The sequence below is a fragment of the Panulirus ornatus genome, chromosome 10 (assembly GCF_036320965.1).
Source record: "Panulirus ornatus isolate Po-2019 chromosome 10, ASM3632096v1, whole genome shotgun sequence".
NCBI classification, from domain to species: Eukaryota; Metazoa; Arthropoda; class Malacostraca; order Decapoda; family Palinuridae; genus Panulirus; species Panulirus ornatus.
In genome coordinates, this window is record NC_092233.1 from 26,686,019 (window position 1) to 26,711,383 (window position 25,365).

Below are 25,365 nucleotides of genomic sequence, written 5' to 3' on the forward strand. Positions count from 1 at the left end.
CTAATAGCAATTAATTTTTTTTTCTAAATAATCAACCACAAATTTACTCACCGTTATGTATAGACCCTTAACTGCTTCAAAATTTCGATTAACCCACTCATTTGTGTCATCTCTGAAGAGAGGTAGTAAAATGTTGATGAGGTAGTGATCATGGTGGACTGAATACAAAACGACTACCACCTGAGGTGAACAGTCATAAGTCAGTTCATCAAAACTGTGTTTTTTAATAAAAACACAGTAAAGTTTTCGTTCTTGATAGTTCGCTGCAATCAATGTTGGTTTATAATGATCATTTTTGTTCATGTAGCCTAAGCGAGACTTTAGGATTATTTTGTGAGGTGGATCTGGCTTCATTACTGCATTATCTGTAACAAGAGGTTTTTATGATGAAAAGTAATAACATTGTACTGCATCTGTATAAACACAGAACATTGCATACATACACAAAGAACACATATGTACTCTCAAGAAAGTCTTTCTCTGGAGTTGGATTTGCTAATAAAGATCATATTTTTCAAAAATTCTCAAAACGCTGGATAGCTTTTCTACAGGTACTGTATAATAAGAACAGGATAAAGAGAATGAAGATCTTGCACTGAAGCACCTACCATTGTTCAGCACAAGCCGTAAACGTAATACTCCATACAACCTCCACTGCCATCGGGAGTATCTTGATGCTTCATCTCCTTCCACCTGAGGGACCTATGGATTAATTAAAGCATGAGAAGTCATTGAATCGTGGCAAAAAGCAACTAATAATAAGGTTTAACCTCAGATATATCTGATTTGAAAAATAGGGCAGGAACTGTCAGCAAAAATAATTACAGGTAACAATACCATCAGGTAAAGCAAAAGTTATGTGATGACTGCATAAATCAAATCTCATACATTCCACAACACTTGCAGTAATTCATATTTTTCCATATAAGGTCAGAAATTCACCTGAAAAGCATAATAAATGGAGTCACGATAAATGGTCCCCTTTGATGCTTCTGTACTTGTGCACCTATGTTTCCCACTGGGGAAGTACCAGCCATTCACTGATGAATCAACACACTCTGTTCCAGACACTGTGATGTGGGTCCAAGGGGTGGGTTCTGATGGGGGAATAAGCCTTGCTTTAAGATGAAGTAGAGAAATTCTGAAATTAAGTACTCATAATTCTAGGCTTCTTGGTAAATCTAAGCAACCTATGTAAAACTTAAACTTGTGGGTGCAAATGGGATGTGATGGTAAACACAAACAAATATCCTTGGTTTCTAATCTCATCTCAAATTTTTATGAATATAAAATTAAATTCTAAATATAAACATACCTGTCACAAGTGTTCAATACCTAAATGTGCTAAAAATGAGGGCTTAGAAAACTGAAAAATCTCTTCACTCTGAGGTGGTGTCTTGTAACCTTGAGTATTCTCTGTGGAAATCAGGGCTGGACCTTCCATCCCACAGTATTTATAGTGAGGATGCCCTTGCCTTCTACACACTTTGCTTACCATTCAACCATGGTAGCAGCAGCTAACTCATTTCAGGCTTGCCTATGGCCAATCAGAGACCACCACAGAAATGATGTCATCAACCCAATCACTCCCATCTCCCTGCAGCTCAGAGTTCACTGATCATGGGCATCAACTCAAAAGCAGTCATGGAATACACATAAATTCTTAGAAAATACCAGGAAAAAATGCTCTTGGGATGCTGTCCTTGAGAGAAAAGGTTTTCCAATTTCCAAAACCTAAATTTTCCTCGTTTGCAATTTGCCCCACAAGCATGAGGCGGGAGGTAAGAGAAAACCTGTAATATTAGAAGACCAAACCCAACAACAAAAATAAAGGCCTTCGATGATGATTCTGAGGCACAATAAAATTTGTTTCTCCCAAAGAAAGAATCCACAGACCCATCATCTGATGTAGGTGAAAGATGAATGCCAAAGATCCTTTTCTTGAATTCGTCCAATGAAAGATTTCTGAGGAAGTTTGCACTTTTCAGAAGTGGTAAAAGCACCCAAAAAGAGCTCAAAGATTGCAGGAAGCACATATATGTGGTCTCCTTGATAATCTCTGGTTAAGCCCAAAAGGTCTCAACAAGATTTGACTGGGCATAAGGAATGATGCTCTCTTATATTCTTTTATAAAAAGATTTCTATGGCACTATTTCTAAATCTGAGTTTTTTTATATATTTTTTTTTTATTATACTTTGTCGCTGTCTCCCGCGTTTGCGAGGTAGCGCAAGGAAACAGACGAAAGAAATGGCCCAACCCCCCCCATACACATGTATATACATACGTCCACACACGCAAATATACATACCTACACAGCTTTCCATGGTTTACCCCAGACGCTTCACATGCCTTGATTCAATCCACTGACAGCACGTCAACCCCGGTATACCACATCGCTCCAATTCACTCTATTCCTTGCCCTCCTTTCACCCTCCTGCATGTTCAGGCCCCGATCACACAAAATCTTTTTCACTCCATCTTTCCACCTCCAATTTGGTCTCCCTCTTCTCCTCGTTCCCTCCACCTCCGACACATATATCCTCTTGGTCAATCTTTCCTCACTCATTCTCTCCATGTGCCCAAACCACTTCAAAACACCCTCTTCTGCTCTCTCAACCACGCTCTTTTTATTTCCACACATCTCTCTTACCCTTACGTTACTCACTCGATCAAACCACCTCACACCACACATTGTCCTCAAACATCTCATTTTCAGCACATCCATCCTCCTGCGCACAACTCTATCCATAGCCCACGCCTCGCAACCATACAACATTGTTGGAACCAGTATTCCTTCAAACATACCCATTTTTGCTTTCCGAGATAATGTTCTCGACTTCCACACATTCTTCAAGGCCCCCAGAATTTTCGCCCCCTCCCCCACCCAATGATCCACTTCCGCTTCCATGGTTCCATCCGCTGCCAGATCCACTCCCAGATATCTAAAACACTTCACTTCCTCCAGTTTTTCTCCATTCAAACTCACCTCCCAATTGACTTGACCCTCAACCCTACTGTACCTAATAACCTTGCTCTTATTCACATTTACCCTTAACTTTCTTCTTCCACACACTTTACCAAACTCAGTCACCAGCTTCTGCAGTTTCTCACATGAATCAGCCACCAGCGCTGTATCATCAGCGAACAACAACTGACTCACTTCCCAAGCTCTCTCATCCCCAACAGACTTCATACTTGCCCCTCTTTCCAAAACTCTTGCATTTACCTCCCTAACAACCCCATCCATAAACAAATTAAACAACCATGGAGACATCACACACCCCTGCCGCAAACCTACATTCACTGAGAACTAATCACTTTCCTCTCTTCCTACACGTACACATGCCTTACATCCTCGATAAAAACTTTTCACTGCTTCTAACAACTTTCCTCCCACACCATATATTCTTAATACCTTCCACAGAGCATCTCTATCAACTCTATCATATGCCTTCTCCAGATCCATAAATGCTACATACAAATCCATTTGCTTTTCTAAGTATTTCTCACATACATTCTTCAAAGCAAACACCTGATCCACACATCCTCTACCACTTCTGAAACCACACTGCTCTTCCCCAATCTGATGCTCTGTACATGCCTTCACCCTCTCAATCAATACCCTCCCATATAATTTACCAGGAATACTCAACAAACTTATACCTCTGTAATTTGAGCACTCACTCTTATCCCCTTTGCCTTTGTACAATGGCACTATGCACGCATTCCGCCAATCCTCAGGCACCTCACCATGAGTCATACATACATTAAATAACCTTACCAACCAGTCAATAATACAGTCACCCCCTTTTTTAATAAATTCCACTGCAATACCATCCAAACCTGCTGCCTTGCCGGCTTTCATCTTCGCAAAGCTTTCACTACCTCTTCTCTGTTTACCAAATCATTTTCCCTAACCCTCTCACTTTGCACACCACCTCGACCAAAACACCCTATATCTGCCACTCTATCATCAAACACATTCAACAAACCTTCAAAATACTCACTCCATCTCCTTCTCACATCACCACTACTTGTTATCACCTCCCCATTTGCGCCCTTCACTGAAGTTCCCATTTGCTCCCTTGTCTTACGCACTTTATTTACCTCCTTCCAGAACATCTTTTTATTCTCCCTAAAATTTAATGATACTCTCTCACCCCAACTCTCATTTGCCCTTTTTTTCACCTCTTGCACCTTTCTCTTGACCTCCTGTCTCTTTCTTTTATACATCTCCCACTCAATTTCATTTTTTCCCTGCAAAAATCGTCCAAATGCCTCTCTCTTCTCTTTCACTAATACTCTTACTTCTTCATCCCACCACTCACTACCCTTTCTAATCAACCCACCTCCCACTCTTCTCATGCCACAAGCATCTTTTGCGCAATCCATCACTGATTCCCTAAATACATCCCATTCCTCCCCCACTACCCTGAGTTTTGTTCTTTGTAAAAAAAAATTCAGGGTTTGGATTTTTTTTAACACCTAAAAGATTCTTACAAGAGAGAAGAGATTCTTGGGGCTAGACATAGTGTGTAATTCACTAACTCTCCTCCCAAAAGATGTTGAAGAGCTAGGCTTCCAGAAAAACTATTGCAAGTGATCTAGTACTTTAAAAAGCTCCAACATGGGCTGCAGTGAAGAAGCACCCAGTCACCTCAAAAAGAAAGATCAGAGGTTATCTCAAATAGGCTTTAGTCTCTATAAATATAGAGATCAGAAAAGTTATCCCAAGTGTGGCCTGATAGACTGATGCTAAAAACCAGAGATAGGTGTTTCTAAAGGTCACTTTTTTAAGAAATAGTAGTGTTACCAGCCTTATATTTATCATGAAAAAGGCTATAGAAGAACTCTAAACATAAACCTTTAGTTATGTCCATGATATCAGCTTCTTCAAGGAAGGGCTGACAGGTTTTCCAGACTATGGATAAAGGTGGAAGTGTTATGTAAAAGGTCATCTATCAGGTGTTTTCAAACTTCAAACTGCAGAAGTGCTTGAGAAAAGCCATAGGTGTAAATTTCAAAATCCAGGATTTTGCCAGAGAGAGAGAGAAAGAGAGAGATCTATAAGAACCAAGGTTGTTTGTCCTACCTTGGGGCTGTAAACAATACTAAACTGGACAATATGACTAATTTGAAAAGAACTTTTCCTGTAAGATTTACTGGGGGAAAATAGGATAAACATGGTTCCAATAATTCCAGTCCATGGACAGTAAACCTGTTTCAACTGCAACCATGTATAAAATTGGTGGCAGAGATCAAGAAATATCCAAATGGTCCAGTTACCCAGAGGAAACCTGAGAGAAGAACGTGTGTAGCACATCTGAGCTCTTCCTATTATGTAGTGCAAACAAACACAATTCTGTGGGGTTCAGGTGATGGTAATGAACAGCTATCATATGTGGACATATCAGTAGACCTTGAGTTGTGACTTTAAATATGGTATTTATACTGATAACACAACATCATAAGGTTTCAGTGCATATTGTGTCAAAGTTTGTTTACAACCCATTTGGTTTAAATGGCTGTCATTGTTTAAATGGTTAACATTTTTTTGATATACCAGATATTGATAATACAGTATCTCTTAGCTAAGGAGACAATTTTTTCAATATGATCAGGACTGAAGGGATAAAAGAGTTGTAAGAAAATGTTCCTGTTCAACATGAATTTATAGATAAAACGGCTTGAACAAAACAAAAATGACATGGAATATTATCACATGAAATGCACTGGCCTTCATCTCAATTTTCTGCAAATGTTCAATATATTTGTTATCTATTTCCCCACAAAAATTTCACTTTTCTTAATGATTGCAATAACTTTTCTTCCTTTGAAAAAGTCAGTAAGCAGAATACTTAGTACATATAAGGGAAGTAAATAATTACTGTTAATGGATTCTCTGACCAATATTACATCATCCTCATTCTGATAGTAACAAGATCTCAGTAATGCAAGCTCATTCACACACCCACTCAGCCAGGGTGAACAAGCAGATATCTTCCAAAACTGGCAAGGATGGTGCTCTGTTAGCATATATCCTCCATCAGTAACCATAACCTAACCAGTAACTAATAAAACTCCCTCTCATTGAAGCATGTAATGTCATTGGCTGGGGGTGGGGTGAAATTGGTATAATGCATACTGAGTCACTGCCACTGAGAGGATGAGATCTGCACCACAGGTTGACACTGCAAAAAGAGGCTAATGTGAACGATTAGCAAATATTTATTTGCCTTGAATTACCATGTAGTTAATGCTTTCATTTTTTAAGGAAACTTAACAGGGCGATTGGCATCGTGCTAGGCATACAAAACTTGTTAGGAGAAAATTATCTATATTTCTAATCTTATGATAATACATTGCTAATTTGATGGCTGGGAAGCCTCTCAAGATCAGGAAAAATGTGATATTTATTCAAGCAAAAGTAGGTGAGAATTGTAGAAATTATCAGAACATATGAAAACCTAACTAAAGTGTTATTTGAAAAGCATGTAATTGCTGTGGTCTTGAGTTTGCTTCCAGCTTCTCTACAGTTAGTGCTTTCATATACTCATAAACACATTCTAGTCCATAACTATGTTCCAGTACATATTCTTAAGTATACAGCACAGTGCAGAAGACTACACTACTGTTGGTATATTTCCAATAGAATACTGAAGATCAAGGTAAATCTCAATTCCAAGCAAACGTGCGGTATTTTCTGAATTTTCATGATTTCTAAAAGGGTTTTATATACTATTACATTAACCCCACATTTGCCTTAATTTTCATAGCCCTCCCTAATTACAAACATGGTAAAGAGAAATGTATGCCCTAATTATGGCCAACTCAGACTCATGGGATAAACAACTAACGAAATCATCTTCCTCACAGAAAGTTCTTATTTCTAGCAATAAATCCACTTCCCTGTGAACCTATATCTCTTAAAGATGTATAATGAAAGTTGCACAAGTAAGCAATTAACCGAATTTACGTAAAATGTTCTCTGTGTCATCTACTTCAGTAAGGACCTTTCTTACAGTTCAGACCATTGAGAGCGGGTTTGATGCTCTCTCCTTGGCTGATTTTTGTGAAATAGTTTGGTAGATAAGTATCAGAGGTAAATCACTGCTTTAGCCATGCATTATAACTAGACTTGGATGTGTATTAATTTTGTTTTGTAATGGGACTTCAGTATAGAGAAAGGATGAATGTAGTGAAGAGCGATTTGGAGCTTTGAATGCCATATGCAAAACTATTAGATGTAAATAAATTGCACTGACACTTTTATATGCTAAGAAAGGAACAGTAAAGTTTTACACTTAATATTTATTCTTCTGAAATTCACATGTATCTAATATGTCTTAACTACAAGTTCCTATTAAATGGATCACTTACCAATTTTCCCGCCAATAAGTATGACAGCAACAACTATTATTGTGGCAGAAGACCACAGACTAATGAATTTTATGGATCTGGTCATCTGTGGGGCATTATCTGGCATATTTTGCCTCACAAAGTTGAAATTCCCCCCACCTACGGATTTACTATTTGGAAATCAGCTGTTTATGTTCTCACCAGAGATATGTGCTAGCGAATACTCACCTCAACGATCATTACTACCAGCGCTCTTTGTACAGCACGTCTAATGAGATTATTCACTTCATTGATTAAATCGTTTCTTAGGTTCTGATATTTACGTCAACAGTGTGTGAAAATATACCAGTGTAGTAAATTTAGGTACTTTTGGAATAAAAAGAACAGAAGGAATAATGAGATATTGGAGAAACAGGAAATAATGATAATGGCAAGAGAGGTTTCCTGGTACGAGGAAACGGAAATAGCACAAGACAGGACAAGGATTTAGAAAACATTCTAGCGATAAGAGCAAAGCAAAGATTTTTTTTTATATAAAACAAGAAGCTGTAAGTGACTACAGTTACTAATAAATATGGAGCAAAAGTGGGTTTATTTGCGGTATACAGACTGTATAAAGGCATATGAGGGGGGGGGGGACAAAATAGAGTCTGCTTGAAGAAAAAAAGATATATTCTAGTGGCACTAAAGAGAGCATATAAAACACAAGGAAAAAGTGTATATTTAGATGATCACCTATTCCTAAACCGCAAAATGAATATTTGAAATAAAGGAAACTCTTCGGAAAGATTTTATAATTTGAAAACGTAGGGAAAATTAAGAGATCAGTGTCTCGGCTTAAGTGTGAAACACATATTTATAAAGTAACGAATAAGGTAAGCGTAGAGAGAAGTAAGTGTATTAACTGAAAAGAAGTGAAGACGAGTTGTGTTACAGTATGTAACGCTGACACTTGAAAAGCCTATAATGAGATTTAGTACAATGACAAGGAAGTCATGTTTTCTTCTAGAAGTGATAGAACGAGGGTTCGCTAGAATTCAGCGTTGTCAGCGATTTCCGCTAGAAACTTGCGCTAACCTTCAACTGTCAACATTGACAGGACTTTGCAACATTAACGCTGGGACATACGGAAAACGGTGAGTGTGGCACATTTACTTCTTGTCCATGATTGATTGCATATGTTGTATACATTTATGAAATATAGTGCTGGCATTTGATATAATTTTATAAGTGAGGTGGAGTATACATAATGAGCAATGCAGTTAATTACATTTGCAGTCTTGCCCTTTAATGTTGGTTAGGTAACATTGCAGATTGCAAATTGAAAGAGAAACATCTTTTTAAATGAGACAGGATATGCTGAGAGGATTGGATGATGATTTAAGTATACATTTTTATTAGTGGATTGGCCGTATGAAAAGGTTAGACACAGAAAAAATGACGAGAAATGAGATATTAGAATAGAAGTTCAAGGATGTGGTGAGGGAACATATAGGAGAGATGAGTATTCTTATAAGAAATAAGAGATAAAGAAGGATTGAAATATAGAATGTGGATTTTGCTCTCAAACAGTGCTAACAGGTCGTGTGATATTGAGCTAAAAAGAGTCCAGAGTAATTATTAGAAAGTAAATGTACTTGTTCTAGTGGATAGAAACTGATGTAAGCAGTACCAATGAGATCTTTACACTCTATAGAGTTAATGTTGTGTGTGGGTTTTTACCTGTAGCTCCTGCTCCCAGGGGTTGAAGTCCTCACAAAGCAAGTAGGGCTTTGAAATAAAGAGAAATTTTTGGAAAACACTTTACCAATGCAGTTGGTTGTAGGGTGGACAGACTCAGAACCTGCCTAGCATGGGCCTATAGGTCTCTTGCAGTGTCCTCACTTCCTATGTTTTTATATAGATGATCATGCTGCAGACAGCTGACACAAAACATCCATCTGGGTCTGTTCAGTTGTAAGACGTATAGTGAATTGTTATGTTGTATTATACGTCTTGATATATAGTTTGAAAAGCTTTGCTGAATACTGAATGTCTAAAGAGAGATGAAGAAGTTATCTGATAGATCAGTTATTGCTTATACAGTATTGTGAAATGAGTTATTCTCAAGTTCTTCTTGCAATGAAACTCTCTATTAGATTTTTGTATGTTTATATCAGAAAGCTTGCTTTGAATTGTTATGAAATGCTGCTGTATAGGATTTTTGATATATTTGAGAAAAGTTAAGATTTTGTTCCCAAGCATGAACCCACAGATTGAAAAATGAAAAAAGTAGATTTTCAGAAGTGCACAGGGCCGAAAGCATGTAAATTATATGGCTTTGCTGAGTTGAAGAATCATATTTTAAGTTTTTGTCAGATTCTTTTATTATTATTATTATTATTTTGCTTTGTCGCTGTCTCCCGCATTTGCGAGGTAGCGCAAGGAAACAGACAAAAGAAATGGCCCAACCCACCCCCATACACATGCATATACATACACGTCCCCACATGCAAACATACATACCCATACATCTCAATGTACACATATATATACACACACAGACATATACATATATACACATGCACACAATTCACACGTGTCATAGAAGATTCTTTTATATATATATATATATATATATATATATATATATATATATATATATATATATATATATATATATATATATATGCTTTCCTTTGAATAATGTATGTGAGAAATACTTAGAAAAGCAAATGGATTTGTATGTAGCATTTATGGATCTGGAGAAGGCATATGATAGAGTTGATAGAGATGCTCTGTGGAAGGTATTAAGAATATATGGTGTGGGAGGCAAGTTGTTAGAAGCAGTGAAAAGTTTTTATCGAGGATGTAAGGCATGTGTACGTGTAGGAAGAGAGGAAAGTGATTGGTTCTCAGTGAATGTAGGTTTGCGGCAGGGGTGTGTGATGTCTCCATGGTTGTTTAATTTGTTTATGGATGGGGTTGTTAGGGAGGTAAATGCAAGAGTTTTGGAAAGAGGGGCAAGTATGAAGTCTGTTGGGGATGAGAGAGCTTGGGAAGTGAGTCAGTTGTTGTTCGCTGATGATACAGCGCTGGTGGCTGATTCATGTGAGAAACTGCAGAAGCTGGTGACTGAGTTTGGTAAAGTGTGTGGAAGAAGAAAGTTAAGAGTAAATGTGAATAAGAGCAAGGTTATTAGGTACAGTAGGGTTGAGGGTCAAGTCAATTGGGAGGTGAGTTTGAATGGAGAAAAACTGGAGGAAGTAAAGTGTTTTAGATATCTGGGAGTGGATCTGGCAGCGGATGGAACCATGGGAGCGGAAGTGGATCATAGGGTGGGGGAGGGGGCGAAAATTCTGGGGGCCTTGAAGAATGTGTGGAAGTCGAGAACATTATCTCGGAAAGCAAAAATGGGTATGTTTGAAGGAATAGTGGTTCCAACAATGTTGTATGGTTGTGAGGCGTGGGCTATGGATAGAGTTGTGCGCAGGAGGATGGATGTGCTGGAAATGAGATGTTTGAGGACAATGTGTGGTGTGAGGTGGTTTGATCGAGTGAGTAACTGTAAGGGTAAGAGAGATGTGTGGAAATAAAAAGAGCGTGGTTGAGAGAGCAGAAGAGGGTGTTTTGAAGTGGTTTGGGCACATGGAGAGAATGAGTGAGGAAAGATTGACCAAGAGGATATATGTGTCGGAGGTGGAGGGAACGAGGAGAAGAGGGAGACCAAGTTGGAGGTGGAAAGATGGAGTGAAAAGGATTTTGTGTGATCGGGGCCTGAACATGCAGGAAGGTGAAAGGAGGGCAAGGAATAGAGTGAATTGGAGCGATGTGGTATACCGGGGTTGACGTGCTGTCAGTGGATTGAATCAAGGCATGTGAAGCGTCTGGGGTAAACCATGGAAAGCTGTGTAGGTATGTATATTTGCGTGTGTGGACGTATGTATATACATGTGTATGGGGGGGGGTTGGGCCATTTCTTTCGTCTGTTTCCTTGCGCTACCTCGCAGACGCGGGAGACAGCGACAGATTATAAAAAAAAAATATATATATATATATATATATATATATATATATATATATATATATATATATATATATATATATATAGGTATATATATATATATATATATATATATATATATATATATATATATATATATATATATATATATAGGTATATATTTCACCCCTATCCCTGGGGATAGGGGTGAAAGAATACTTCCCACGTATTCCTCGCGTGTCGTAGAAAGCGACTAGAGGGGACGGGAGCGGGGGGCCAGAAACCCTCCCCTCCTTGTATTAACTTTCTAAAATGGGAAACAGAAGAAGGAGTCACGCGGGGAGTGCTCATCCTCCTCGAAGGCTCAGAGTGGGGTGCCTAAATGTGTGTGGATGTAACCAAGATGTGAAAAAAGGAGAGATAGGTAGTATGTTTGAGGAAAGGAACCTGGATGTTTTGGCTCTGAGTGAAACGAAGCTCAAGGGTAAAGGGGAAGAGTGGTTTGGGAATGTCTGGGGAGTAAAGTCAGGGGTTAGTGAGAGGACAAGAGCAAGGGAAGGAGTAGCAATACTCCTGAAACAGGAGCTGTGGGAGTATGTGATAGAGTGTAAGAAAGTAAATTCTCGATTAATATGGGTAAAACTGAAAGTTGATGGAGAGAGGTGGGTGATTATTGGTGCATATGCACCTGGGCATGAGAAGAAAGATCAAGAGAGGCAAGTGTTTTGGGAGCAGCTGAATGAGTGTATTAGTGGTTTTGATGCACGAGACCGGGTTATAGTGATGGGTGATTTGAATGCAAAGGTGAGTAATGTGGCAGTTGAGGGAATAATTGGTATACATGGGGTGTTCAGTGTTGTAAATGGAAATGGTGAAGAGCTTGTAGATTTATGTGCTGAAAAAGGACTGATGATTGGGAATACCTGGTTTAAAAAGCGAGATATACATAAGTATACTTATGTAAGTAGGAGAGATGGCCAGAGAGCGTTATTGGATTACGTGTTAATTGACAGGCGTGCGAAGGAGAGACTTTTGGATGTTAATGTGCTGAGAGGTGCAACTGGAGGGATGTCTGATCATTATCTTGTGGAGGCTAAGGTGAAGATTAGTATGGGTTTTCAGAAAAGAAGAGTTAATGTTGGGGTGAAGAGAGTGGTGAGAGTAAGTGAGCTTGAGAAGGAGACCTGTGTGAGGAAGTACCAGGAAAGACTGAGTACAGAATGGAAAAAGGTGAGAACAATGGAAGTAAGGGGAGTGGGGGAGGAATGGGATGTATTTAGGGAATCAGTGTTGGATTGCGCAAAAGATGCTTGTGGCATGAGGAGAGTGGGAGGTGGGTTGATTAGAAAGGGTAGTGAGTGGTGGGATGAAGAAGTAAGAGTATTAGTGAAAGAGAAGAGAGAGGCATTTGGACGATTTTTGCAGGGAAAAAATGCAATTGAGTGGGAGATGTATAAAAGAAAGAGACAGGAGGTCAAGAGAAAGGTGCAAGAGGTGAAAAAAAGGGCAAATGAGAGTTGGGGTGAGAGAGTATCATTAAATTTTAGGGAGAATAAAAAGATGTTCTGGAAGGAGGTAAATAAAGTGCGTAAGACAAGGGAGCAAATGGGAACTTCAGTGAAGGGCGCAAATGGGGAGGTGATAACAAGTAGTGGTGATGTGAGAAGGAGATGGAGTGAGTATTTTGAAGGTTTGTTGAATGTGTTTGATGATAGAGTGGCAGATATAGGGTGTTTTGGTCGAGGTGGTGTGCAAAGTGAGAGGGTTAGGGAAAATGATTTGGTAAACAGAGAAGAGGTAGTAAAAGCTTTGCGGAAGATGAAAGCCGGCAAGGCAGCAGGATTGGATGGTATTGCAGTGGAATCTATTAAAAAAGGGGGTGACTGTATTGTTGACTGGTTGGTAAGGTTATTTAATGTATGTATGACTCATGGTGAGGTGCCTGAGGATTGGCGGAATGCGTGCATAGTGCCATTGTACAAAGGCAAAGGGGATAAGAGTGAGTGCTCAAATTATAGAGGTATAAGTCTGTTGAGTATTCCTGGTAAATTATATGGGAGGGTATTGATTGAGAGGGTGAAGGCATGTACAGAGCATCATATTGGGGAAGAGCAGTGTGGTTTCAGATGTGGTAGAGGATGTGTGGATCAGGTGTTTGCTTTGAAGAATGTATGTGAGAAATACTTAGAAAAGCAAATGGATTTGTATGTAGCATTTATGGATCTGGAGAAGGCATATGATAGAGTTGATAGAGATGCTCTGTGGAAGGTATTAAGAATATATGGTGTGGGAGGAAAGTTGTTAGAAGCAGTGAAAAGTTTTTATCGAGGATGTAAGGCATGTGTACGTGTAGGAAGAGAGGAAAGTGATTGGTTCTCAGTGAATGTAGGTTTGCGGCAGGGGTGTGTGATGTCTCCATGGTTGTTTAATTTGTTTATGGATGGGGTTGTTAGGGAGGTAAATGCAAGAGTTTTGGAAAGAGGGGCAAGTATGAAGTCTGTTGGGGATGAGAGAGCTTGGGAAGTGAGTCAGTTGTTGTTCGCTGATGATACAGCGCTGGTGGCTGATTCATGTGAGAAAGTGCAGAAGCTTGTGACTGAGTTTGGTAAAGTGTGTGGAAGAAGAAAGTTAAGAGTAAATGTGAATAAGAGCAAGGTTATTAGGTACAGTAGGGTTGAGGGTCAAGTCAATTGGGAGGTGAGTTTGAATGGAGAAAAACTGGAGGAAGTGAAGTGTTTTAGATATCTGGGAGTGGATCTGGCAGCGGATGGAACCATGGAAGCGGAAGTGGATCATAGGGTGGGGGAGGGGGCGAAAATTCTGGGGGCCTTGAAGAATGTGTGGAAGTCGAGAACATTATCTCGGAAAGCAAAAATGGGTATGTTTGAAGGAATAGTGGTTCCAACAATGTTGTATGGTTGCGAGGCGTGGGCTATGGATAGAGTTGTGCGCAGGAGGATGGATGTGCTGGAAATGAGATGTTTGAGGACAATGTGTGGTGTGAGGTGGTTTGATCAAGTGAGTAACGTAAGGGTAAGAGAGATGTGTGGAAATAAAAAGAGCGTGGTTGAGAGAGCAGAAGAGGGTGTTTTGAAATGGTTTGGGCACATGGAGAGGATGAGTGAGGAATGATTGACAAAGAGGATATATGTGTCGGAGGTGGAGGGAGCAAGGAGAAGAGGGAGACCAAATTGGAGGTGGAAAGATGGAGTGAAAAAGATTTTGTGTGATCGGGGCCTGAACATGCAGGAGGGTGAAAGGAGGGCAAGGAATAGAGTGAATTGGAGCGATGTGGTGTACCGGGGTTGACGTACTGTCAGTGGATTGAATCAAGGCATGTGAAGCGTCTGGGGTAAACCATGGAAAGCTGTGTAGGTATGTATATTTGCGTGTGTGGACGTATGTATATACATGTGTATGGGGGGGGGTTGGGCCATTTCTTTCGTCTGTTTCCTTGCGCTACCTCGCAAACGCTGGAGACAGCGACAAAGTATAAAAAAAAAAAAAATATATATATATATATATATATATATATATATATATATATATATATATATATATATATATATATATATATATATATTTTTTTTTTTTTTTCCCCAAAAGAAGGAATAGAGAAGGGGGCCAGGTGAGGATATTCCCTCAAAGGCCCAGTCCTCTGTTCTTAACGCTACCTCGCTAATGCGGGAAATGGCGAATAGTATGAAAGAAAAAAAAAGAGATATATATATATATATATATATATATATATATATATATATATATATATATATATTTGTGGTAGAGAATGCATTTTATTATTATTGATTGAAGATTATGAAGGAAAACTAGTTTATGAAATTAGTCTAGATGAATTATATTCAAACCAGACACTTTTCCATCAGATTCATCATGTCGGGGCTGACCATACCAATTCACCCCATAACACACAATCCCACAGAAGCCTGGGAACAGCTGAGATCATCACAGCGAATGATAAAGCTGAATGTGAAGACACCAACAACACCCCCAGATGAAAAGATGGTAAGGCATAGGGGATCTTAGATGAGAAGAAAGTAATAAAGGAAATGTGTAATTTCATTTGGTACTATAATAATTACTCTCCTTGAACCACCTTCGTATCCTGTTATTTTGTTTTACTTTGGAAAAATCCAAGGGCAAATGTTTCGATGTAAAATCTAAGGGCAAATGTTTCAATGCTAGAAAGGGGAAATTTGTGAAGGAGCTCCACATCCAGTGATTATACCACCCATCCCCCATCTTAAGGCTTGCTTTGTTGATCAGAGAAAATATGGAGTTTGACAAAAGAGATTTCCTAGAAATTTGAAAACTAAACTGAATCTTGCCCAGTAGATCACCAAATATGAAAAGAAAACCAGCCCTAGCTTAGTATAGCCTCTTTTTAATTACAGCAAATGAATGCAACAAATTCATGGTCGTGGTATATATTCCTCAAGTTAGATGGATAGAGGACTGTGACACTAAGCAAGAACATGTATCAAGAATCTTTGTATAGGAGAAGGAAAACATTTATTGAATGATGACCCATACATACTTCTGTTTAGAACATTTACAACTTACTTATGGAGTCCAAAATAATTTCTTTATTCTTTTATTTTACTTTCGTCCATACTCTCAAGATGGCTTTTGACTAGGGCATGTTTTTGCCTATGCCATGTTAGTCACTATAGAAAAAATGATATAACGTAATGCAACACATATGGCCTACAGTTTCTGATGTTTATGGCAACAGAATCAATCTATATTTTATATGCTGAGATTTTTCTGATGTGTATAATACTTAACTGTAGAATTCACAAATTTATGTAGTGCAAAATAACCCCAGTAGAGACTATGTGAGATGATGTGAATTAATCAAAAGTGTTCAAGAGACAACCGATGTATTATTGTAACTGAAAGAGAGACAGCAGAAGCAAACAGACTTATCTGAAATAGCATATGGGTGTAAAGAGTAGCAAAAGTCCTAGTACATATGTTTACCATATTGTGCTCAAGTAAAACGTAAAAGACAAAACAAAAATGAACATAAATGTCTAGTAAGACATTTGCCACAAAATTAATGTATAAACATGTAAAGAACTTAGAGAATGTAGAGGAATGCTTTTGTTGGACTTTTTATAGGCTGTGAGCAATAGTGGAACAAGACAAAGACATAGGAGAGAGGTTTCTAATTAAAACTTATGCATTCTATGAAAATTCAGAATCTTTATATTCTTTCTCTTGACATAGATGTTCTTATTAGCTGAAAATCCTTTCCATACAGGTAGTCAGTAACCATGGGATTGATATCATATAGGGAAAGTATTTAGATATTTTCTTTTATAATGCAGGCAAGAAGACAATTTATGGAACCATGGAAGCAGAAGTGAAACATAGGGTGGGGGAGGGGGCAAAAGTTCTGGGAGCATTGAAGAATGTGTGGAAGTCGAGAACATTATCTCGGAAAGCAAAAATGGGTATGTTTGAAGGAATAGTGATTCCAGCAATGTTATATGGTTGCGAGGCGTGAGCTATAGATAGAGTTGTGCAGAGGAGGGTGGATGTGCTGGAAATGAGATGTTTGAGGACAAAATGTGGTGTGAGGTGGTTTGAGCGAGTAAGTAATTATAGGGTAAGAGAGATGTGTGGTAATAAAAAGAGTGTGGTTGAGAGAGCAGAAGAGGGTGTTTTGAAATGGTTTGGTCACATGGAGAGAATGAGTGAGGAAAGATTGACCAAGAGGATATATGTGTCGGAGGTGGAGGGAACGAGGAGAAGTGGGAGACCAAATTGGAGGTGGAAAGATGGAATGAAAAAGATTTTGAGTGATCAGGGCCTGAACATGCAGGAGGGTGAAAGGCGTGCAAGGAATAGAGTGAATTAGAACGATGTGGTATACCGGGGTCGACATGCCGTCAGTGGATTGAACCAGGGCATGTGAAGCGTCTGGGGTAAACCATGGAAAGTTCTGTGTTGCCTGGATGGGGAAAGGGAGTTGTGGTTTCGGTGCTTTATTACATGATGGCTAGAGACTGAGTGTGAATGAATGTGGCCTTTGTTGTCTTTTCCTAGCACTACCTCGCACACATGAGGGGGAGGGGGTTGTTATTTCATGTGTGGCGGGGTGGCAATGGGAATGAATAAAGGCAGACTATGAATTATGTACATGTGTATATATTTATATGTCTGTGTATGTATGTATATGTATAAGTTGAGATGTATAGGTATGTATATTTGCGTGTGTGGACATGTATGCATATACATGTGTATGTGGATGGGTTGGGCCATTCTTTCATCTGTTTCCTTGCGCTACCTTGCTAACACGGGAGACAGCGACAAAACAAAATAAATACTCTTTGTATTTTTTCATACATGTTTGATGATTCATGCATTAGTGAGGTAGGACTAGGGACAGGTAGAAATGGCCTCATGCTTTTTTTTAGGTTTCACTGGATTTCTTTTTATGCCCTGGTTCAAACCACTGACAGCACATCACTCTAATTCACTTTGTCTCATGCATGCTTGCATGTTCAGGTTTTGAATGCTCAAACCAACTTTCACTCCATCCATCCATTGTTGCCTTGGTCTTCCCCTTTTCTGTATTCCCTCCACATCTGTTGTGTATACCCTCTTAGCCATCATCCCATCTCTCATCCTCGCCAAATGTCCATATTATTACTGTGCACCATCTACAGCTTTCTCATAAACACTTCATATCACCATTCCTTTTTTCTTACAATATTATGTCTTATTTGATGAAGCCTCCTCACCACATATTGTCCTCAGACATTTCATTTCCAACACATCCACTTTATTCTATACTTTTTTGTGTAAGGCCCATGCCTTGCTTCCTTATACTGCCAATAGGATTATACACAGTCATTCAAAACCATTTTTTTCCTTACAGACAGTAACCTTTCTTTGCATGCATTCCTCCATCAACAATACAGACACCCCTTTCTTAGTAAATTCAACTGCACTACCATCCACTCCGGCTGCTTTGCCACAATTTATCTTATGTAAGGCTTTTACCACCTCTTCTCTCTTTTCAAACTGTCCATGACTCTCTATGTGCATACCACCCTCACCCAAACATCCTGCATCTGCCATCTTATCAAATGCATTCAGTCCTTCAGAATCGTTCCATCTCATCCTCATTTCATCGGGACCTGTAATGTCTTCCCCTTTTGCCCCCTTCACTGGTTACTATTTGTTCTCTTGTGTTTTGCACATATATAATATGTTAACGTATTTTCAAAACATCTTATTCTCCCTCAAGTTTACTGATACTCACTCACCCCATCTTTCATTTGCTTTCTTTTCCAACTATAGCACCTTCCTCTTCATCTCCAGCTGCTCTCTTTTATACATCTTGCAATCATTTGCACTTCTTTCTTGTATGTACCACCCAAATGCCTCTCTTTTCTCTTTCACAAGGGATTTTACATATTCATCTTACCACTCACTTCCCAAATCTGCCCAGCTTGCTTCTTTTGCATGTCAAATGCTTCTCTTGCACATTCCAGCACTGCTTTCTTAAATACCTTCCATTCTTCACCAACTACCCTTGCTTACCTTTTTGCCATTGTGCACTCCATCTCTCCTGGTATTTCTTTACACAAGTCTCTTTTCCAAGCCCACTTACTCTCACCATTTTCTTCTCACTGATATTGTTTCCTCTTTTCCAAAAGCATCTACATATCGTCACACCTCACCTCCCCAAGATAGTGATAGGTATCCCATCAGTTGGTCTTTTCAGCACATTTACATTCAAAAGTCTTGTCTTTTACTTGCCTATCAGTAAACCTTCTTTCCTACTCACTTACGTATATTTTTGTATGTATATTTCCAATGGCCAGTCTTTTTTCAGCACAACTTCACAAGCTATTTACCATTCCCATTCATGGCACTGAATACCCCATGCCGCTATTATATTCACAACTGCTGTATTATTCATGTTCACATTCAAATTGCTCATCACTAATACCCAATCTCTTGCATCATAACTGCTGACACACTCACTCAGCTGCTCCCAGACCACTTCCCTCTCAAAATCTTTCTTCTCATGGCCAGATGCATAAGCATTAATGATCACTCATCTCTTGCCATCCACTTTCATTTTTACCCACATCAGTGTAGAATTCACTGCCTTGCACTCTTTCACATACTCCCACACCTTCTGCTTCAGGATTAGTTATACTTTTTCCTTATATCTTGTCTTTTCTCGTACCCCTGACTTTACTCTGAAGACAAATCCACACCATTCTTCCCATTTATCCTTAAGCTTTGTTTTACCCAGAGCCAGAACATCCAGGTTTCTTTCCTGTAACATATTATCTGTTTCTCATCTCTTCTCATCTTGTTTACATCCACACACATTTAGGCACCCCAGTTTGAGCCTTCGAGGAGGATAAGCACTCTTTGCTAGGCTGTTTCTTCTGTTCCATCTTATAGAAATTGAAATTCAGGAAGGGAGGTTTCCAGCTTTCTTGCTCTAGTGCCCTTTAGTCACCTTCTACGGCATGTAGGGAACATGGAGGTAGAACTTTCTCCCCTATCCCTCGGGAATAAACCATGGAAAGGTTTATGGGGCTTGGATTTGGATAAAGAGCTGTGGTTTTGGTGTATTACACATGACAGCTAGTGAATGGATGTGAGCAAATTCGGCCTTTCATCATATACTTTCTGGTGATGCAGGGGGTGGCGATGCTGTTTCATGTTGGGCAGGGTGGCTCCAGGAATGGATAAAGGTGAACAAGTGTGAATATGTACATCTTAAAGAGTATATGGTGTGGGAGGTAAGTTGCGAGAAGGAGTGAAAAGTTTTTATCAAGGATGTAAGGCATGTGTATATATAAGAAGAGGGGAGAGTGATTGGTTCCCAGTGAAGGTTGATCTGTGGCATGGGTGTGTGATGTACCCATGGTTGTTTAATTTGTTTATGGATGGGGTGGTTAGGGAGGTAAATGTAAGAGTTTTGGAGAGAGGGGCGAGTATGGAATGTTGTGGATGAAAGGGCCTGGGAAGTGAGTCATTTTGTTTGCTGATGATACAGCACTGGATGTTGATTCAAGTGAGAAACTGCAGAAGTTGGTGATTGAGTTTGGAAAAGTGTGTGAAAGGAGAAAGTTGAGAGTAAAAGTGAATAAGAGTAAGGTTATTAGGTTCAGAAAAGTTAAGGGACAAGTTAATTAGGATGTAAGTTTGAATGGAGCTATCTGGGAGTGGACTTGGCAATGGATAGAACCATGGAAGTGGAAGTGAATCACAGGGTTGGGAGGGGGCGAAGATTCTGAGAGCGTTGAAGAATGTGTGGAAGGTGAGAAGATTATCGTGGAGAGCAAAAATGGGTATGTTTGAAGAAATAGTGGTTTCAACAATGTTATGTGGTTGCAAGGTATGGGCTATAGATAGGATTGTGTGGAGGAGGGTGGATGTGCTGGAAATGAAATGTTTGAGGATAGTATGTGGTGTGAGGTGGTTTGATCGAGTAAGAAATGAAAGGGTAAGAGAGATGTGTGGTAATAAAAAGGGTGTGGTTAAGAAAGCAGAAGAGGGTGTGTTGAAATGGTTTGGACACATAGAGAGAATGAATGAGGAAAGATTGACAAAGAGGTCAATCTTTCCTCACTCATTCTCTCCATGTGACCAAACCATTTCAAAACATCCTCCTCTACTCTCTCAACCACACTCTTTTTATTACCACACATCTCTCTTACCCTATTATTACTTACTCGATCAAACCAACTCGCACCACATATTGTCCTCACACATCTCATTTCCAGCATGTCCACCCTCTTGGGCACTACTCTATCCATAGCCCACGCCTCGCAACCATACAACAGTGTTGGAACCACTATTCCTTCAAACATACCCATTTTTGCTTTCCGAGATAATGTTCTTGACTTCCACACATTCTTCAAGGCTCCCAGAATTTTTGCCCCCTCCCCCACCCTATGATTCACTTCCGCTTCCATGGTTCCATCCGCTGCCAGATCCACTCCCAGATATCTAAAACACTTTACTTCCTCCAGTTTTTCTCCATTCAAACTTACCTCCCAATTGACTTGACCCTCAACCCTACTGTACCTAATAACCTTGCTCTTATTCACATTTACTCTTAACTTTCTTCTTTCACACACTTTACCAAACTCAGTCACCAGCTTCTGCAGTGTCTCACACGAATCAACCACCAGCGCTGTATCATCGGCGAACAATAACTGACTCACTTCCCAAGCTCTCTCACCCACAACAGACTTCATACTTGCCCCACTTTCCAAAACACTTGCATTCACCTCCCTAACAACCCCATCCATAAACAAATTAAACAACCATGGAGACATCACACACCCCTGCCGCAAACCTACATTCACTGAGAACCAATCACTTTCCTCTCTTCCTGCACGTACACATGCCTTACATCATCGATAAAAACTTTTCACTGCTTCTAACAACTTGCCTCCCGCATCATATATTCTTGATACCTTCCACAGAGCATCTCTATCAACTCTATCATATGCCTTCTCCAGATCCATAAATGCTACATACAAATCCATTTGCTTTTCTAAGTATTTCTCACATACATTCTTCAAAGCAAACACCTGATCCACACATCCACTACCACTTCTGAAACCACACTGCTCTTCCCCAATCTGATGCTCTGTACATACCTTCACCCTCTCAATCAATACCCTCCCATATAATTTCCCAGGAATACTCAACAAACTTATACTTCTGTAATTTGAGCACTCACTTTTATCCCCTTTGCATTTGTACAATGGCACTCTGCAAACGTTCCGCCAATCCTCAGGCACCTCACCATGAGTCATACATACATTAAATAACCTTACCAACCAGTCAACAATACAGTCACCCCCTGTTTTAATAAATTCCACTGCATTACCATCCAAACCTGCTGCATTGCAGGAAGGGGGAAGGGGGTCGTTATTCCATGTGTGGCGAGGTGGGGATGGGAATAAATAAAGGCAAACAGTATGAATTATGTACATGTGTATATATGTATATGTCTGTGTTTATATATATGTGTACATTGAGATGTATAGGTATGTATATTTGTGTGTGTGGACGTGTATGTATATACATGTGTATGTGGGTGGGTTGGGCCATTCTTTCGTCTGTTTCCTTGCGCTACCTCGCTAACGCGGGAGACAGTGACAAAGCAAAATAAATGAATAAATATATATATATATATATATATATATATATATATATATATATATATATATATATATATATATATATATTAGGTACAGTAGGGGTGAGGGTCAAGTCAATTGGGAGGTGAGTTTGAATGGAGAAAAACTGGAGGAAGTGAAGTGTTTTAGATATCTGGGAGTGGATCTGTCAGCGGATGGAACCATGGAAGCGGAAGTGGATCATAGGGTGGGGGAGGGGGCGAAAAGTTTGGGAGCCTTGAAAAATGTGTGGAAGTCGAGAACATTATCTCGGAAAGCAAAAATGGGTATGTTTGAGGGAATAGTGGTTCCAACAATGTTGTATGGTTGCGAGGCGTGGGCTATGGATAGAGATGTGCGCAGGAGGATGGATGTGCTGGAAATGAGATGTTTGAGGACAATGTGTGGTGTGAGGTGGTTTGATCGAGTAAGTAACGTAAGGGTAAGAGAGATGTGTGGAAATAAAAAGAGCGTGGTTGAGAGAGCAGAAGAGGGTGTTTTGAAATGGTTTGGGCACATGGAGAGAATGAGTGAGGAGAGATTGACCAAGAGGATATATGTGTCGGAGGTGGAGGGAACGAGGAGAAGAGGGAGACCAAATTGGAGGTGGAAAGATGGAGTGAAAAAGATTTTGTGTGATCGGGGCCTGAACATGCAGGAGGGTGAAAGGAGGGCAAGAAATAGAGTGAATTGGAGTCATGTGGTATACAGGGGTTGACGTGCTGTCAGTGGATTGAAGCAAGGCATGTGAAGCGTCTGGGGTAAACCATGGAAAGCTGTGTAGGTATGTATATTTGCGTGTGTGGACGTGTGTATGTACATGTGTATGGGGGGGGGGGTTGGGCCATTTCTTTCGTCTGTTTCCTTGCGCTACCTCGCAAACGCGGGAGACAGCGACAAAGTATAAAAAAAAAAAAAAAAAAAAAAAAATATATATATATATATATATATATATATATATTATCCCTGGGAATAGGGGAGAAAAAATACTTCCCACGTATTCCTGCGTGTCGTAGAAGGTGACAAAAAGGGGAGGGAGAGGGAGGCTGGAAATCCTCCCATCTCGTTTTTTAGTTTTCCAAAAGAGGAACTGAGAAGGGGGCCAAGTGAGGATATTCCCTCAAAGGCTCAGTCCTCTGTTCTTAACTGGAGGAAGTGTTTTTGATATCTAGGAATAGATTTAGCAGCAGATGGAAGCAGAAGTGAGTCACAGGGTGAGGGAGAGGATGAAGGTTCTGGGACCATTGAAGACTGTGTGGAAAGCGAGAACATTATCTTGGAGAGCAAAAATGGGTATGTTTGAAGGAACAGTTGTTCCAACAATGCTATATGGTTGTGAGGCATGGGCTGTAGATAGGGTTGTACGGAGGAGGGTGGATGTGTTGGAAATGAGATGTTTGAGGACAGTATGTGGTGTGGTAAGTAATGAGAGGGTAAGAGAGATTTATTTATGTATTTATTTTGCTTTGTCGCTGTCTCCCGCATTTGTGAGGTAGCACAAGGAAACAGATGAAAGAAATGGCCCAACCCACCCCCATACACATGTATATACATACACGTCCACACACGTAAATATACATACCTATACATTTCAATGTACACATATATATACACACACAGACACATACATATATACCCATGCACACAATGCACACTATCTGCCTTTATTCATTCCCATCGCCACCTCGCCACACATGGAATACCATCCCCCTCCCCCCTCATGTGTGCGAGGTAGCGCTAGGAAAAGACAACAAAGGCCCCATTCATTCACACTCAGTCTCTAGCTGTCATGCAATAATGCCCAAAACCACAGCTCCCTTTCCACATCCAGGCCCCACACAACTTTCCATGGTTTACCCCAGACGCTTCACATGCCCTGATTCAATCCACTGACAGCATGTCAGCCCCGGTATACCACATCAATCCAATTCACTCTATTCCTTGCCCGCCTTTCACCCTCCTGCATGTTCAGGCCCCCAAGAGGATATATGTGTCAGAGGTGGAGGGAACGAGGAGAAGTGGGAGACCCAATTGGAGGTGGAAAGATGGAGTGAAAAAGATTTTGAGTGATCGGGACCTGAACATGCAGGAGGGTGAAAGGAGTCCAAGGAATAGAGTGAATTGGAGCGATGTGGTATACCGGGGTCGACGTGCTGTCAATGGATTGAACCAGGGCATGTGAAGCGTCTGGGGTAAACCATGGAAAGTTTTGTGGGGCCTGGATGTGGAAAGGGAGCTGTGGTTTTAGTGCATTATTACATGACAGCTAGAGATTGAGTGTGAACGATTGTGGCCTTTGTTGTCTTTTCCTAGCGCTACCTCGCATGCATGTGGGGGGAGGGGAGTGCCATTTCATGTGTGGCAGGGTGGTGGCGGGAATGGATGAATGTAGCATGTATGAATATGTACAGGTGTATATATGTATATGTCTGTTTATGTATATGTATGTATACATTGAAGTGCATAGGGTATTTATCTATATACATGTGTATGTGGGTGGGTTGGGCCATTCTTTCTTCTGTTTCCTTGCGCTACCTCGCTAATGCAGGAGACAGCGACAATGTATAATGGATAGATACTGTATCTTTGACCAATCTGGGTTAGCAGTCACACTCTGCAAAATCTTTGAGCTTCATTTGATGGGTAAGAGGCATGTGGTAGTTGCTGACAAGCTGAGGGTGGGCACATTTGACAAGCATTTACTGCAGATACCTTAGTCAGTCACAAAGGGCAGGTGTTGGTGGCCATCTCCTCACTGACTGTGAGACTGCACAAGATCCCCTCTTAGATATTCCTAAGGACTATATCTCAAGCTCATGAGACACTGC

General features: G+C 40.1%; 2 protein-coding genes across 9 annotated transcripts in view; one reads left to right on the forward strand and one right to left on the reverse strand.

Annotated features, from left to right (window-relative positions):
- The window catches only part of LOC139750832 (protein wntless-like), a 74,430-nt gene extending 66,891 nt beyond the window's left edge, over positions 1–7,539 (reverse strand). For both annotated transcript variants that reach the window (XM_071665607.1, XM_071665606.1), the window contains exons 1-4: positions 7,382–7,539; positions 943–1,097; positions 609–702; positions 52–365 (exon numbers count right to left, since the gene is read on the reverse strand). In XM_071665607.1, coding sequence (XP_071521708.1) covers positions 52–365; positions 609–702; positions 943–1,097; positions 7,382–7,487 — 669 coding nt within the window. In that variant the 5' untranslated portion in view covers positions 7,488–7,539. The remainder of the gene's footprint in view (positions 1–51; positions 366–608; positions 703–942; positions 1,098–7,381) is intronic.
- An 818-nt stretch (positions 7,540–8,357) lies between these two features.
- Positions 8,358–25,365, forward strand: part of LOC139750835 (metallophosphoesterase MPPED2) — a 378,611-nt gene continuing 361,603 nt past the window's right edge. For all 7 annotated transcript variants that reach the window (XM_071665620.1, XM_071665618.1, XM_071665615.1 and 4 more), the window contains exons 1-2: positions 8,358–8,496; positions 15,227–15,365. In XM_071665620.1, coding sequence (XP_071521721.1) covers positions 15,234–15,365 — 132 coding nt within the window. In that variant the 5' untranslated portion in view covers positions 8,358–8,496; positions 15,227–15,233. The remainder of the gene's footprint in view (positions 8,497–15,226; positions 15,366–25,365) is intronic.